Source organism: Gasterosteus aculeatus, chromosome 10 (genome assembly GCF_964276395.1).
Source record: "Gasterosteus aculeatus chromosome 10, fGasAcu3.hap1.1, whole genome shotgun sequence".
NCBI classification, from domain to species: Eukaryota; Metazoa; Chordata; class Actinopteri; order Perciformes; family Gasterosteidae; genus Gasterosteus; species Gasterosteus aculeatus.
The window spans coordinates 9,714,019-9,730,767 of NC_135697.1; the positions used below are offsets into that span (position 1 = coordinate 9,714,019).

A 16,749-nucleotide genomic window follows, 5' to 3' on the forward strand; every position below is an offset into this window, starting at 1 on the left:
GAGATGCATGTAATGGTAAAATATGTTATAACATTGTTTGTGCTAAACCCGTGTATCAGGTGTCTGTATTTAACCCTGACGTGCAAAGAGCAGCATGATACAAAATGTTAGTTTGCAGCTGTGTCCTGAGAAGGGAGGATGGTCGACCCGATCTGACGCTTCATCAAAGGGAATTGTGTTCATGGCCTTGGTTCATATCTTATTTGGTATGAAAGTTGTCATATCTGCGTTTCTTCCTTTTCAGTCTAATAATTACAATTCGCACCTGCCACTGAGGATGACCTTGTGTGTGTGTATAAATGCTCTGTGTTTTCGCTGCTCGGGGACGCCATTTACACAGTGCTTGTGTATTCGACCTCTTGCTTGCAAGCAATAATTACTCTTTTGGTACAGCTTGATCCGGATATATCTGCGGAGAATTGCTCATGTAATCTTTTTCTCTTCTAAATAAATTAACTTTTTGCCTTTAATTGATTTAACGTGTCGCAATCCTTCTCATCAACCAACTCGGGGTGGAATGGAGATCCCGACATGACCTCCCTGAACTGTGTCCTCTCTCTCATCAACTCAGGGACCAACATTCTGGACCAAACTGACTCACAAAGGAAGTGTTTTATTGTCTTCTGTCTGTCTTCCAAAGACGGTGCGGGGGATGGGGCGGGGGGGTCGAAGTGTGTATTCCTCCATACCTGTTCCCCTTTTGAAGTTCTCATTGGGCAACACAAACCTCTCTGATGTGCATTAAAGCTTCTCTTAAACCAAGAAGCTTGGTCGGATCTTCTTGCTCCTGCTCAGCTGAATTGAGTCATACAACGTCTGTCTGAACTTACGGCTTGTATTGATTTCTGTATTCTTTTTGATTTTTTTTATACGCTAGTTAGTAATAAATACTTTTATACTTTCACAAGCGAGTTTAAGATACTTTTGATTTCTCATGAGGGCTTATTCCACAAATTTCCACCTCAACAAAGTAAGATTAAGTTCACATTGTACTTATTCTTGGTCATTAATTCCTGTCAATGTTCTAATATTAACCGTTATCTCACAGACAACGATCAAAGGTTTTTTTTAATAGTGCCAGACGGGGAGGAACTTAATCCTGAAGCTCTGAATCTACTACCGAGCTGCTGTCACAGACCGGCAAACATCTGATAGCGGCAACACCCCGACATTCCACGGGTGCTGCTGCGGCCTCCACCGGGACCCGCGGAGCGAGTCTGCTGTGAAAATATTCTAGGACGTCATCCCAAGAGTCCTTTAAGACTACATGCGTCCTTGTCTATTTGATTAGTACACCGGGTTACTTTTACAATGTTGAATCCTCAGTGTGAGGCCATTTAATCCATGTGTATCAATCTATGTATGTAAATCTATAGTGTGATGAAAGTCAACAGTTTTTTTTTAACCAAAGACGCTGATCAATTAATTTAATGTTGTGAAATGCATATTGACTCATTCATCATTGTATTTATCCATTAATATTCATAGTTTTGTGTACTATTATGTAAATAATCTAGATGTGTGTTTATGTTAATCCAAACAATGCAGTTATATTCTTATGATTATATTGTGTTAATTTTTGTTACTTTGCATGCATAGTTTAACTAAACTCAATTCCTGCAGCAGGATCTGGCAGCTCTCTTTGTTGGTGAAGACGAGACCATTCAGCATGTCTGCTTTCTCCAGCAACTAGGGGTGAGGGGTGAAACCAGACGGTTTATCATCCTGACCCTTTGCATGGACTTCCCCGTTTCTTCATCATGCCTCTCAGTTAGGAATCTGTGGAGCTGCAGGGGTTTAACAGCTTGGCCTCGAACTGTTGCTTTATCCTGCTCAGCAGCAGAATGAGTTGTGTGCGTGCATGTGTGTGTGAGTGAAGAGCTTTCACGTTATCCATTCAGAGTATATTCTGTTGGTTTAAAAAAAAAAAAACGAAAAATAAATCTCTCCCTGCATTTGTCTCTATGTAGGGCTCAACTAATGAATACATCAACAGGGAGTGGTGTCTTAAAGTTTCATTTGTATCATATATATATATGTGATCGGCCTAAATTTAGAAATGTATTAAGATGCATCCTTTTTTTATAACCGCGGCACAATTTACTTTCAAAGTTGAACACGGTCTACACCGTTAAGACACAGGTTAAATCGTTCACTTTGATTTAACTGCGTCACAGAAAAGCTGTAGAAGTCTCTCTGCCCACAAGTGTTCTGGCAAGTGAGAACAGGAACTAGTTAAACAAAAGCTGTGGGCACCTTGAATTTATCGACACCCAAGATGTGTATTCGTTGTCAGTGAGTTTGGTCTGAGAACCCAAGTCACACGTGTTGAGTGGGTGTGCGAGGGCTCCATGCGGGCCGGTTACACAAAGCCATTGATCCATTGAGGTGTGAACTCTCAGAAGTGGGTTCTGGGCTCCCTTCACTTTATCACAATTGTTACTGTCACTGACAGGTATTTACACGCAATATAAAGGAACGATTTAAAATTGTTTTTCTGCACAAACCAGCATTATCTAGACTAAACAAAACGTGAGCGCATTATTCCCTGAGGAAGACAAAGAGATATGAATCACAGAGGATGTGTCTTCCGTGTCAGGCACGGGGGGGGTTATCAAAGTCAGTCCACAAAACAAAAATGCTTTCGTTTTGTCTACATATACTTGCTTGTTTTAATATAAGTGAAGATAAGACTTCATTGAACAAAATAGCCTTTTTATTAGGTCTAATGTGAATATTGAGTACTTGAGGCGCATATTGGAGTCGTCGTGGCGCAGGGGTTAGAGAAGGTGTGCTGGGAAGCACAAGGTTGGTGGTTAGATTCCAGGCTGCCCCATGTTCCATGTCGAAGTGTCCCTGAACAAGACACCTAACCCCTAATTGCTCCCCAGGCAAAAATGTGAAAAAAGCCATGGGTTTAAAGTGTAATGTAAGTTGCTTTGGATAAAAGCGTCTGCTAAATGACATGTAATGTAATGTAATGTATTGTTTTAACTCAAGTAAACACATCCGAGTGCTACACACACACACACACACACACACACACCTCCAACACCACTTCCAAAACACAACGACACCTCCGGAAAAGAACCCACTTACTGCGAAAGTTTAAATCCGACCTTATGGTCCCAGACAAACGCGCGCGCGCACGCAGATGTGGAACCCGTGGATCTGATTGGACAGCGGAGGACGAGCCGTGACTCCATTAACTTTCTTTTCTTTTTTTTAACCTCAGTCGCTTCTTCACGGATTTCAAACATTTCCGACCGCCTCGACCTGTCGACGGAGAGACCGACGAGTCGTCCCCGACGGTGAGCCACCGACTCCCCGCCGGTGGTCCGTGACTTTACCCGCTTGGGGGATGAGATGAGCGTTTGTGGTGGCTTCAATTAGCTTTAGTTAACGTTGGATGACGCCAGCAGGCCTAACTATTACTCTATTGTGGCAAAGTTTAGTTTAAAAAATCGCGGTTGATTAACTTCACGACTTTAAAATTCTTAACCGTTGTTAATAACTCGTCTTAAATTATTGTCGTTCGCTTGCGATTCAAACCTCGGTGAACGATGTTTTGGGTGTTTTAACTTAACTTTTTCCCCCAATATTATTTCGTCAGGAAAAGCCCTTATCGTTTTACCTTTTGGCTAAAGATTCGTGTCCAGCGTTTAATTCTGCAACACAGCTTTAAAGTTCCCGTTGGACGTCCTCTCAGTGAGGAGCCATGTGACGCGCGGTGACGCGGCGGCGCCACCTAGTGGGCGGTTTGATTAACGGCGAGGCCCTTTACTGCGTTGTTGTCGGTGTGTCGGTGGGGCTTTTCTTTGAAGTACGAGACGAATCTAAAGTTCCAGCAGATACACGTTGGGTTGCACACAAACACAACACAGGGATGCAAAACTAAACATTTTAAACCAATGGTGACCAGATCCTCATAGACTTTTTTCGTTGCTAGGGGCAACAGCTTTGGTCTAAGTTTACTTCCTGTGAGCTGCTGCATTAGCAAACCTTGCAACAGGATATAGAAATTGCCAAATGAGCATGTTTATGCGGTCAAGTTTGGAAAGGAAACATTGTTTACAAGTGTAGCATTTCTAAAGTAACATAGATTGGTTTAAGCTAACAATATTGGCTGTAGGTACATACATGTTTCTTATCATGACTGATAATACTTGTGATGAATGTTGGTTTGTTTGTAATCTTACAGGCAAAAAGTGTTTGTTACATACTACTCAGAAATGTATTGAATTTTACAGTTAAGTACAGAATCACACATGACTCTAAACAGGGACGGATGTATAATGGTGGAGTCTGTAGGTGTGTGATGAGATTCCTGCTGACACTAAATTAATCCTTTCACTCTTTTCCTCTCTTCTGTATATAAAACGTCTTTCATTGTTGAAGTTGGCTTGGGGGTGTTCTACTGTATATTTACCAGGCGTCTGGACACAGGCACACTCAAATCGTACTTATCGTTATTGTAAAGTCCAACTTACGCTTTATGCAGGTGGCGATTCTACATCTGCAGCATGCAGCCGCTTGAAGCGCAACCAGGTATGTCTGCATGTCCGAGGCAATCTGCCTGTGGGCCGCCATGCTAACTCAACCTTTTTACCCTGCACGTCTGTGTGTGTCAGTGTGGTTTGAGGGGAACCAACCACAAAGAGTTTTTGAGTACTTCACCAGGTGTATATACTGTGGAGGGTATTTAGCGAAGAGGCCCATTGGTCCCCGGCTTTACCCTCCCCCTTGGCCCGATGTGGCGTTGTCATGCTTGCTGTTATCCCATCTCAAAGTGGTTCGTAATCCGTAATTAAGTTTGTCTAATGCATTTTACGTTTGTAGGAGTTTCTACCAAAAGCCAGCTGTTCAATTCTTTGAGGGTCTATCTGAACAACAAGAACAGACTGCAGCCCATTATTGGTCTGTTAAAACTACTCTCTATCGTGCATGTTGAACGTGTCCTGTGTATGTTTAAATACGTGTTGTTTTATTTACCCTCAGGCCTTGACAGCATTACAGAATGCGTGAAGGCGAGTACGCATCACGACGAATTGCTGTACCTATGTGAAGTGTGCGTGTGTCGACTGAGTAAAGCCGACATGCGGAACCACATTATGGGAAGCCTCCACAGATACAACTACATTGTAAGTGCAACTGTAAAATAAGTGACGGAAAGTTCATGGGCTGCCTTGGATTGCAGTTTATGCCCACGTGCTTTGGTTTTTTTTTTTTGCTCAACAGAAAGCCCGGCACCCCCACTTAGTGTCTGAATGGGAGGAGAAGTCTGACCTTTCTAAACTGGCCTGGCCACTGATGGACATGGCCAGGGTACTCGAGGGGGAAGAGGGACCAGGACAGGTCCAGGTAAGCTATTTGGGGCTGTGTGTGTTTGGTTTGTAGTTCAAAACAGAGCAGTATTTTGAGTTCTCATATCTTTTTACTCTTCTATGTGAAGTGGTTAGAGGTTAAAGATGCCTTATACCAGATGATGGCAACACACAGTGAGAATACGGGTCAGTTACTATTCACTTCACCTCTCTGGCTTTTTCTTCTCAACTTATTTTCATATCAACATGTTCATCGATCTTTCTCTTTGTAACCCGACAGCTGTCACTCTGATAAGAATCTTAAAAGATGGGCGGGGCCGGAGTGAACCTGAGAGACGCTCAGGGCCCACTGCGCCCGAACCTGCCGGCTTTCTTGACGGCTACCCGGGAACCGAGCCTCTAATCGGTGAGCACGGACAGACAAAACAAAGACAATGCAGAATGTATCAACATGATTACAAACGACACATGTGTAAATACACTGAAGCTTTCAGTAATTCAGTAATTCACAGTGGTAAGTATTCAAGGGATAAGCACTACTGAATATATTATGGTATTAGAATATTTTGAGGAGTTGTTAATATTTCATTTCTTGATGAGAAAATCAATACCAACTTCATGTCTGTGGGATGAATGTAGAGTTTAGTATCTGCTGTTTCAGGACTGACACTTGCAACGCACAAGGGTCTCTATTAGTTGCCTGGCAACTGTCTCCGCCCAGCACTAATTACGCCACAGAGATATTCAATAGATTTCATCCACATAAAAGCGGACAAATTGTATTTTTTGCACTTTTACTTTTGCATGGATAAAATAAATCAAAGAGTTATGTTTTGTATTGAATATCAGTGACTTATTAGTGGGAGGTGGATTTTGGAGTGACGGCCTTTGTGTCTGAGGCTACATATTCATTGCACAGTCCTGAGAGTGGTATTGATTAAATCTAACGCTTTGCAAAATCAGTGTATTTTCCCTAAAATATCTAACCATCACTTGTTCAAGAGAAGCTGCTTAAAAATGTTTGCAACAGGTCTTTTCCGCGTGGTTGAGTGTAGAAGTGAAGAAGGACACACATACTGTTTCTTATGTCACTGCTGCCGCATCCGATCCAACAAAAAGGACATCATTGATCACCTAACCACATCTTCCCATCTTGTCAACTACTTGGTCAGTTTGTTTTGAATAAGTAATGACAAATGATCAAGAACAATAATACTTTACCATCACGCATCCAAAAGGCTTCAGTGAACATGGAAGGTTTTTTTTCTCTGAAAACGTCTTGTGTTTTAGATGGAAACTCATCCCGAGAAAGTGGGGGTAATGATGGCAGATATCAATCCCAATTATCCACTTCTCCAATCACTGGCCAAGAAGGTGGAGCAACAGGAGGGCAGAGGAGAGCTGAAGGTATCCCATTTCCTTTGAAATAGAGAACATCCTGCCTTGGTTATGCTGCCGTGTGTGTAAATGAGGGGTTCACTTGCTCTCATCTGTACATGAATATGTTGTCAGGTGGTGAACGCACCAGGATCCCTCTGTCGCCTCCTGACTGGCAAAAGTTACCACTGGTGTGAGTACACACGCATGCCCACCCATTGTTCTGTCGTTGGTCCTTAAAACCATTTGCCTCTTTAGCTCCAGCTCTCTGCTCTTTGTAATTGAACCGGGATGCAACGACTGCACATAATTAACTCTTTGCCCCCTAACTCCCTTTCGGTGATGATCATGATGCATTTCATGAAATGGATCAACTTGCATCAACAATTTCTGTATTATTCTTATGTATTATTATTTACTGCCTTCTGTCTTCTCCATTCTTTGAAGGTCTCTTAATGCTGTTAAAGTCTCTTATTTGACCTTTTGTTCAACTACATCGAACTTCTTTTTCATCCAGGGAATTTCTATAGCAAAGACTTTTCTTCTCTTACAGGTATAAAGATGCTATTTAACGGATGGGCACACACTGACATCAGGAAGCGGAAAATAGCTGTCGAAGGTTTGTCTTCGGAAGCAACCGCTCACTTGAAGGGGATGAAAATTCTGTTCTGTCTCTCAGAAATTCAATATTCTTTTGAATTTCTTGTCGTTTTTCAAGTTTTGTGGTTCGAATTTACACTTTTCCTCTAAGGGCCGAGTGTGAGAGAGACTTCCGACGAGGTGATGCCCCAAAAAAGTGCCGTGCTGGTGTCCCAATGGCCCAAAACGTTGCCGGCTAAGAGGAAAACGAGGAAAGGGACGCACACTGTGTTCAATGTGAGACTGCCTCTTACCACAGGCTCAATGCTGCTGGCGAGGAACTCATTCAACACGGACGGCCCCGCTGTGTCGTCTACGTACTCCCCCTCACCCGACTCGGATATCACCCCCCTTCCAGAGCCCCAGTGGGAGCGCTGTGACTTGGACTATGACGCGGGATCGTTTGACGCTGACCCCACCCAACACACCTCGCGACCTCAGAGTGACCTCCGCGGTGGAGACGCAGATGCCGGGCAATACATGGGTCCATTCCCTCCGTACGGGGGCGGGGGCGGGTTTCACGAAGACAATGCGCACTCCAACCAGGCGGAGAACGTGGCTGTAACGAAACACCGAAATGTTAATTGGGAAGATAATCGCACCGGAAGACATGGTTATCGAGAAAGATCAAGGCAGGAGTTTTACGACGAGCGTCAAAACAGAGGCCCGTGGACTGAGTGGCCGTACCCCGCTGTCCCCTACGTTCGGGTCTTGTCCCCTTGGAGCATTTACTGCAGACGAGAGGGGAGACGCGCTGAGCAGGGCTACAATTCGACCTCACAGAGCAACATCGGCACAACGGATGTTATTCAACGTTATTGCGACCAACAACGTCCGTCCGCGACACACGGTCACGCAGGTTTTCCCTCGGGCATTGCGGGACAGCGGGGTCCATCTGGGGAATCGGCTGCTCATTCGGACGCTGCTTGGTTCGGCGTTCCTCCTTGGTCGGGAGATCCGCTCGCTCGCGGTGGCGGCGGTGCACCGCGTCCTGCTGTGCGGTTTCTGGAGACGGAACAGCGATTATTCCCAACATACGCGGGAGGTCACCATTGGTCGTGATTACCGGGAGGTCGGATCGAGTGGACAACTTGCGTTTGTGTATCCAAAGTTTAATTCTGTTTTTGTTTGCCACAACCCACTAAGTCTGCTGCCGAAGGTTTCATCTAGAATCACTGGTCCCTGCCAGAGCCTCCTTTTCCAGTAGTAGAAATAACCTTCAAAGCCTTGGAGGTCGTTATGCAGCTTTGGCCCCTTTCATTCTCAACGTTATTAAGTATTTTTTTGTGAAACCTTTCTTTCATCAGAATGTGAAAACGCGTGTGAATGAGTACAACTGAAATAGGCCTAGATTGTGACATATTTACTCTGGTGTACTTGGCCATTTAGGTTTTTCAGCAAAAGTGTATCCATCGGAATTAAGGATACTGATGATAGACAATGTTTTAGTATTCGTATTAATATTGTGTAGGCTCAGAGCAACAACCGATGCGTTCTAAAGGTTTTAAGATCACACTGAGGTTATGGTTTCTGATTGTCATTAAATGAACCAGCACAGATTCGACTGAAAATAAGGCCTTTACTAATATCTACATTTTTTTGTTTATTTTGGACCGTTGTGTAAATGCAACTGCATTATGTTCCCGGTGTGTCTGACTAACTTTTCATTAAAGGTCTTGTTGACTTAGTGTATTTTTTACGTTTATTTTAGATGACCGGTTTCTGTTATCAGTTGACAGATTTAAGCATCAGCGTTGTCATCTGCTAAATCTAAACGCAGTCAAATTCACTAGAGATCATTCTTAGACATGAGCGGGAACAAACGTGTACATGTCGTCAGTGTGCTGCAAGACATGGGGACTTATGTCTCAACAGAATTTGGAAAAAAAAACCTTATCTTAATAACTTAATCTTCTGTGACTGGACTATTGTAACGGTGGGTTCACTGGCCTCTGTAAAACGTCAGTCGGAACGCTGCAGCTCGAATCCTCACTAAAACCAAACCAAGTGGATCACTCCAGAGGTTGTTACACTGGCTTCATGTCTAACAAAGAATTTCCTTTTAAATCATCCTGTTGGTTTATAAAGCACTGAATGGGCAAAATACATGTTTGACGTCTGGGAGAGTTTTTTTCTCTGGAACAAAGTCTCAGAGCGGCGGTCTGCTGAAACTGCAGCTTCAAATGAGCCTGAAGACAACCTGTATGCTGCTGCCTTTAATTAAACCAGATTCAAGTATGGAGTGGATGCTTTTTACTGTTGCTTCCATAAACTCCACTGCAACTTGTATTCTGTTTTAAGCTTGTTTATAGTTATCTCACAAAAACTACTATGCCTACAACTCACCGGTTAACCCCAATAATGAATATGATCTGAAATGATAACAGCCTGTCATCAATGAAATACAGTATACAACTGGTTTATTATAGATGTGTCTGTAAATTCCAACTTGACATGAACGCAGCGCGCCGCTCCTGCAGGCTGCCGTGGTTTTGTCACAAGCTAAAGCAGAAAGGCAGCCGCTCTTCACGGCTAACGTTACTCACGGGGACGGCGGTGAGCAGGTAGCATTATCAAACCAGTCTTTATATCGTGGAAGGCGGCGTATTACATTCAATTTGGATGGCTGAAATTCGCGTCAGGTTAGTGACCGGCTAACTTGCCGTAGATAACACAGTTGGGAGAAACCGTAAAGCGGCCCGTCTCCTGGTGTCGTAGCCCCCCCCCCCCCTTTTTTTAACGTTGATTAATCTCGTCAAGATGTCAGCCTTCTCCGAGGCGGCTTTAGAGAAGAAACTGTCCGAGCTCAGCAACTCGCAGCAAAGTGTGCAGACGCTGTCGCTGTGGCTCATTCATCACAGAAAACACGCCAGGACCATTGTCAACGTCTGGCTCAACGAACTGAAAAAAGGTAAGGTCGGCTAAAGCTAACACTTAGCCGACTGACGTCAGTAACGTCAACACGGGACGCACGCGCACCTCGCTGTGCGTGTAGCCTTTGGCTGCGGGAGCCGACTCGCTGTGGCTAAAGCCTTATTTTGAATTCCCCAAAACTCACGTTTTCAGAGCAAAGTGTAACTCCAAAGCTTCCCGGCGCAGTGTCGCTGTGAGCGCCAGCTAATGCTAACGCTAGTCTCATTTAGAGCGTTACATTAACTGCATTACATGCCATTTAGCTGACGCGTTTATCCAAAGCGACTTTCAACCCATAAGGAGGCAAACCCACAAGAAACAAGAACCTGCAATGTCATCAAATAAGCCCATTTACAACTTGCTTTAGATAAGAGCCATTATAAGTACAATGAAAGTGCTACGATTTGAGCAATAACGTCAGCAGCTGTAAACTGTTGACTCACCCGCGTTTAACAGCTAACTAAGTTATAACGTGATGTGTGTAATGTTGCTCAATGGTTGCGTTCGGACTGTGTGTGGCTTTTCTAAATGAATGAAATGAAACGAGCTGTAGCCCCCATTCACGTTTGTCTCATAGTTTAGTCCAGGTGTTCAGTATCAAACTCTTTTGAAAAGGTGATGCCACATCAACGCTGTGTTTACAGCTGGTTTTTCTGCTTCCAAGTGTCCACAACTATCAACTCGTGCATGTACTTTTATATCTTTATTGGTATAAAATATTGTGCAAACAATTGTACAACTTTAAAAAAAAAGTAGATTTCTCGTTGCAATGCACCTGCCGAGAAGCAGTGCCCATTAAATCAATGAATCTTTCTGCATTCATTGTTCCCTTTTAGTATCTTCGCACTGACACGGTAGCCAGAGCCAGTTGGTGAACACGTTGGAAATGTATATTGGACTTCCATTTGCCTGACACCACTTGGAATAAAAGCCCATGCTGCTCTGTAACCGCTGTATGTGTGGTTGGGTTCTTATGCGTTTTCATGTTCGCTCTCCACGGTCTGCTGGGAAGTTCATCATTAATCTGTCAGTTGAACACTAGGTCAGCCGTGAGGTTTCGCTGATACTGGGATGGACTTGCCTTTCTTCTGTACCAAACCTTTTTAGGAGTACAGACCGTACCTCTAATCCAATGACATTCCGCTTTATACTTGTAAATGTGCAGTGTAAATGCACTCCTATGATTTGCGACATGTCCAACATTCAACGTATCGTTTTATTTTATTTTTTTGCATGGCTCATTTCTCTTGAGCTTTACGCTCTGCTCAGTGTTTACAGTTACTTGCCTACAGCAACAAAGAGAAATGCAACATTTCTTCAACATGTGACTGTTACAATATGGTTGGTGGACAAATACCACATTGTGTGATTAGAGTTAAGAAAATACAAATGACTTTGAAATGTAATTGTTTCCCAACCTATCCTGAAATGTAGTGAATCTACAGGGAAGATTGACCTGTGTGACTTGTTGGTTGTTCATCAACAGATGCTGTTGTTTGCTATGAGTATGGGGGGGGGTTGCTGCATTTCATACATGGAAGAGTAACTTTTAATATACAATAATCTGGCTTGCTTCATCATCCTCATCAGTTTTTAAGTTTTAGTTGGCTCATCGACCTCTCATTGCGTTTTAAGTTCAGTCATGTAAATACTGATCAAATGCCTCCCTTTAATACGTGTGTGTGTGTGGATTTTAACGCACGCAGCTCAGGTTTCACGCAAGCTGACCTTCCTCTACTTGGCCAACGACGTCATTCAGAACAGCAAGAAGAAGGGACCAGAGTTCACACAGGACTTTGCTCCGGTCATCGTCGACGCATTCAAACATGTTTACAGGTCAGATTTTATATTACCAATCATCTTTAAGCCACATTTCTATGAATCACCCCGACACAATGACTGGCTCACCGTGTTACGGTCAGACTGTGATTTATGTTTTTATAGGCTTATGGTTATGAGGGTTCCTTCTAATGTAACCAATACAGCTAATAACAGTCTGTTGTGGAACATGTGGAATTACAAGGAACATGATTACTTAACCTGAATATCAAACATGCAAACTAAGCTGCGAGAAGAATGTGCGTCACGTGTCACACACATATCTGTCTCTCAAAATGATTAATAAAAGAACAGATTTATGGCAAGAATGATTGCGGAAACTAGAGATTTTACAGCTTTAATGTGATTTTCACCTCTTGGAAGGGACTAACCTAATAAAATATGGTATTTTAATGTAACACGTCCTACAGTGGTTTGACCTCCACCCTGTCCTCTCTTGTGTTTTCCTGTCCAGAGATGGCGAGGAGGGCTGTAAGAAACAGCTGGGTCGGGTCCTCTCCATCTGGCAGGAGCGAGCTGTGTATGAGAACAACCTGCTGGAGCAGCTCTCCCAAGTGCTCTGTAAGTTCACCACCGACGCCCCTCTCAACCAGTGTGGGCTCCCTACCGTTGCGTTATCTCTTTCCCCCAGTCACTGGTAGCGCAAGACGGAAATTACATAACTTTTTCTAATCTAAGTATTGCTGGATTACTGTATCCGGACGCAATGATCTTTTTGTTTTTGTTGTGGCGGGTAAATTCACGTTATGATGATGTGAAATCACAGCCGGTTGGGTTTGTGAACTTTAGCTTCTCTGTCATGCTCGTAAGAGCATTAGTCATAAGAGCGCGATACAGCATCAGTTAGGATTACTGGTGGGGACTAGTGGTCCTAAATGTTACATGCATAGTGTTTTAGTATTGATAAAGAAACCACTCCCTTACTTTATTACGTTCATTCTTTGTTTTAGTGTCTGGCTGGGGTGGAATAAGTGTTTGGCCAGCAGCTGACGCTTATCGAAAGCTCCGTTTGTGTTTTCTTTGAAATCCCAGATGGAGAGAAGAAGGCGAAGAAGAGACCGTATGAGGAGATCCGACCAAACGATGAAGATTTCGCTTCCCAGAGTTCCCCAGCAGAGCCCCCTCAGGTGAAATATGGTCTGAACCCGGGAGAGGTCCTTTTTTTAATGACGCTTCTTTGGGCGGACCTCTGGATGGATTCGTACCGCACAACCTCCTTTCTCCGCTGCTGCTGATTTGTATTTGACATATAAAATGACCACATTTGAACCTTTTCTCCTCACTGCTTATCATCCTCCCGCTACCATCAGACTGCAGAGTTGATCCGAGCTCTTCAGGAGCTGGAGAACGCAGCGTCTGGAGACTCGGTGCTGCGTCAGCGCATTTCGTCCCTTCCTGCCGAGGTGCAGGACACGTCGCTGCTTCACAGGATTACAGGTAGGAGGATCACTCTTCTGTTCTCATTGCCCGACAATCGCTCAACAGGAGACTCTTTTGTAGTAACGATCTGTCTGGAGAACGGTGTCTTCTGGAGGCTGAGGCAACGTTGTTTAACTGCTTTGACTTACCGTACACAAGGAGCGCACCAAGCACAGCTCCCTTGCCTACACTTAAAAACATTATAAACAAACTGAAGGGCCCTCAAGCAGGAAACGGCAAGTACAAAGATAAAACCCCCTTCTATCTTGCATCGTAAAAAGTGTTTGTTTTGCCGGTGAGTAAACGGCGGCTGTTTCCTTTGTGCCAGTATTGATGCGCAACCTTTAAACTTGTTATTTTCTCTGTGTGCTTTCTGCGCTTCAGATAAGGAATCGGGGGAGCGTCTCTCCCGGCTGGTGGAGGAGGCCTGCATGTTGCTAGCGGACTTCAGTGGCCGCTTGGCGGCGGAGATCGATGATCGGAGGCAACTCACGCGCACGCTAACGGTCTTCCTCCAGAGCCAGAAAGACGGGCTGACGCAGAACGAGCAGAAACTTGACGTGCGTAAATCACTTTTTTTATTTTTTGTTCCATGACTTAACATGCTGTCCACCTCGCCTTATTGTGTCATCATTATTCTTCCTCATGTTCATCTGTGTTGTGTAGCTGTGTGCGCAGACTTCTTTTGAATAACCCTTTTTGTTTTAATGTATTTCAGCATGTAGCACGCGTAGTTTCACACCGTAGCTTTCCATTTGGTGGTCTCGCCTGTCGGCCTTAAACAAGCCAGAGATTCCCGAGTAGATGCACTTAGTAGTAGATGTTTGTTCATTTAGCCTTTGTCATTTAACCTGGTTCAATCTTTACTCTTACGGTAAGTATCAGCCAAAACATTTGAACTTGATAGAACTCAAATACACATTTTATTATTATTTTCTCTTAGTAATTATCTCTTTGTGTTTACAATAACTGTCGAGCCTTTTATCCACAGGATACCAAGAGGATAAAGTATTTTCATATTTGTATTTTCAATAAGTCAAGTCTTTTGTAATAAAACAAAAACTGAAAATAAAAAATAAAACTGATTTTGTGAGTGCTTTTATTTTGCTTTTACATTTTAAATTTCAAAGATGGTCTATAATATCAATTTCTTTATTGTTTTATAGTATTGAAACAGTAAATGTTACCTACACGCTCAAAGTCATATTGAGCTTAATTGAATAAACATTAAAATCACTCTAATTGAGGAAAACTTGTTATTAAAAGTCAAATAAAGTTTGGATGATTATTAGATATTGTGATTGGACTAATGTCATTATGCAGTATGACCTCACCCTTAATTTGGTGAGGAAATGTGTTTTCTTGCACAAAACCCCTGAATTCAGATCTACAACACCACGTGTTCTGTTGTTTTTAAGGAGTAAAACATTTATCTGTCGATGGCTTTGCCTTCAGCCATAAATTATATTTTACTTCAATCGGCCACTATGAGTTCCCTGCAGATTTGTTGGTTGTGTCGTACGGACAGTGAAGATAAACCTGAATACTTGAACCCGCCTTATGTTCTATTCCCCAAAACAATCCGAGGAAGGAAGTTCATTTTAATTTTGATAATCTAACAAATGGAAGTAAACCATTCAGCAAGTTAGCTGAGAAGCTGTGGCAAGATTACTGACATAAGATTTGGGGGTTTTGAAATGGCAAAAAAAAGTGTTAAATATGATCACACAATTTATATTTTATGTTTGTGTGATGGTGTATTTTTCTAATTAGACTGAACTGGGGGGAGCAACACAACTTGTAGTATTTGGAAGAATACACACACGTTGTGTAATAATGTGTAATAACTTAAATTCGACTTAACCAACACCACATTTTGTTCTACACAATGCAATACAAAGTCACTACATTAATGACTTAACTGTATTACAATTTTTACCTTTTTTTTAAACTCCATGTATTTTCCAATGAGATTATGTCAATTCCTTACATCTGTTTATTTCGACAAATTGTTTTGTTGAATGAATTTGAAGTGTCAATCATTCAAGCTATGAGATATTTGATCTCTGATGGACCTTTTTTTTTTTTCTTTGGGTATTTTCAGGAATACAAACGCAAACTGGCGAGGGTGACCCAGGTCCGGAAGGAGCTGCGTGTGCGTCTGAACAATCTTCCGGGAGGCCTCTACAATTCTTCAAAATGACTCACGTTTCACCTCCCGATCAGATAACCTGACCGCCCTGCTTCTGCAACATCTCAACCCGTCTCTAGATATCTGGTCATGGCCTTTGCCACAGTTCTCCTCTCATGATTTTGGAAAGTTTCTGTTCTCATGTTCTTGTTTTTTAACATTTTGTTCATCCCTGTTGCTTTTTTTGCCAGAATGTCTTCTTTGTGAGTTCATATCTTTGTGAAAACAAAGCGTCATACTCATCAGACCCAAGCCCCTATCGGTTTGCTCCCTTTAAGGTGTCGGTGATGCTGGTGTGATATTTTTGTATTTAAAGTGACTTAAGATAATGCACCAGAAAATACACCCCTAGTGTGATCATTTATAATATGTTTGGTGTTTTGGATTGTTTTCATATAATTATTTTACCAGTCTATATCTGTAAACCTATAAGTCTAACTCTTTGTTGTATAATCATTGTTTTATGCAGTGTGATGTAAACTGTGCACTTGTTAAATCTTTGGGAAACCATATTCTAAAGCTGAGCAGTAATCCATGTTCTAAAAGCAAACCGAAATGTGTAATCATCATTTACGTAAAGCCTCCTCCTGAGAGGAGTTTGTAAATCATGGGTCAATGTACATATTCACATCTGCATGTAAATATGACGAGAGTTATGCCTGTGAACGATATGGGTCCATGTCGCCATGGATCGGGATGAAATGGTCGTTCACACAAATTACTGAGGTATCTCACTGTAGTCTACGTCTTCATCGCTGCTCGGACTTTCACTGTACTGAAATGATGACTGAAGGAGCCTGTTGTCCTGTTTACTGTATCACACTGCTTCATAGATGCATCATTAACTCTACCGAATGCTGTGCAGATGCCTCACACAGCTTTATAGGTGCCCCCAAAACCCAAAGCCAGACTTAAGCTGTTGTTTTTGTACATTTGAAGCAAATTATTCCTAGAACCAAATAAACAGAAAATGTGAAATCTTCGCAGTGCCTGTCTGCAGTGTCCAGTGTGTGGCCACTCAAGTTTGATGGCATTTGTTGGTCCTGG

General features: G+C 42.8%; 2 protein-coding genes across 4 annotated transcripts; both read left to right on the top strand.

Annotated features, from left to right (window-relative positions):
• The first annotated feature begins 3,058 nt into the window (after positions 1–3,058).
• Positions 3,059–9,028, top strand: LOC120826927 (uncharacterized). 3 transcript variants are annotated; one of them, XM_040189531.2, is made up of 12 exons: positions 3,059–3,311; positions 4,502–4,548; positions 4,840–4,917; positions 4,999–5,141; positions 5,239–5,361; positions 5,453–5,510; positions 5,605–5,730; positions 6,355–6,491; positions 6,615–6,731; positions 6,837–6,894; positions 7,255–7,320; positions 7,453–9,028. In XM_040189531.2, exons 2-12 carry the CDS (start codon positions 4,524–4,526, stop codon positions 8,400–8,402), a joined length of 1,881 nt encoding a protein of 626 aa, XP_040045465.2. In that variant the 5' UTR covers positions 3,059–3,311; positions 4,502–4,523; the 3' UTR covers positions 8,403–9,028. The 3 variants fall into 3 exon arrangements, with proteins under 3 accessions (XP_040045465.2, XP_040045464.2, XP_077937721.1); XM_040189530.2 differs by having other exon boundaries at positions 3,086–3,311; positions 4,840–5,141; XM_078081595.1 differs by lacking the exon at positions 4,840–4,917 and having other exon boundaries at positions 3,157–3,311.
• A 759-nt stretch (positions 9,029–9,787) lies between these two features.
• Positions 9,788–16,684, top strand: LOC120826930 (regulation of nuclear pre-mRNA domain-containing protein 1A). Its single transcript, XM_040189545.2, has 7 exons — positions 9,788–10,251; positions 11,960–12,089; positions 12,547–12,653; positions 13,125–13,219; positions 13,403–13,529; positions 13,896–14,071; positions 15,616–16,684. Exons 1-7 carry the CDS (start codon positions 10,101–10,103, stop codon positions 15,712–15,714), a joined length of 885 nt encoding a protein of 294 aa, XP_040045479.1. The 5' UTR covers positions 9,788–10,100; the 3' UTR covers positions 15,715–16,684.
• Positions 16,685–16,749: the final 65 nt, after the last annotated feature.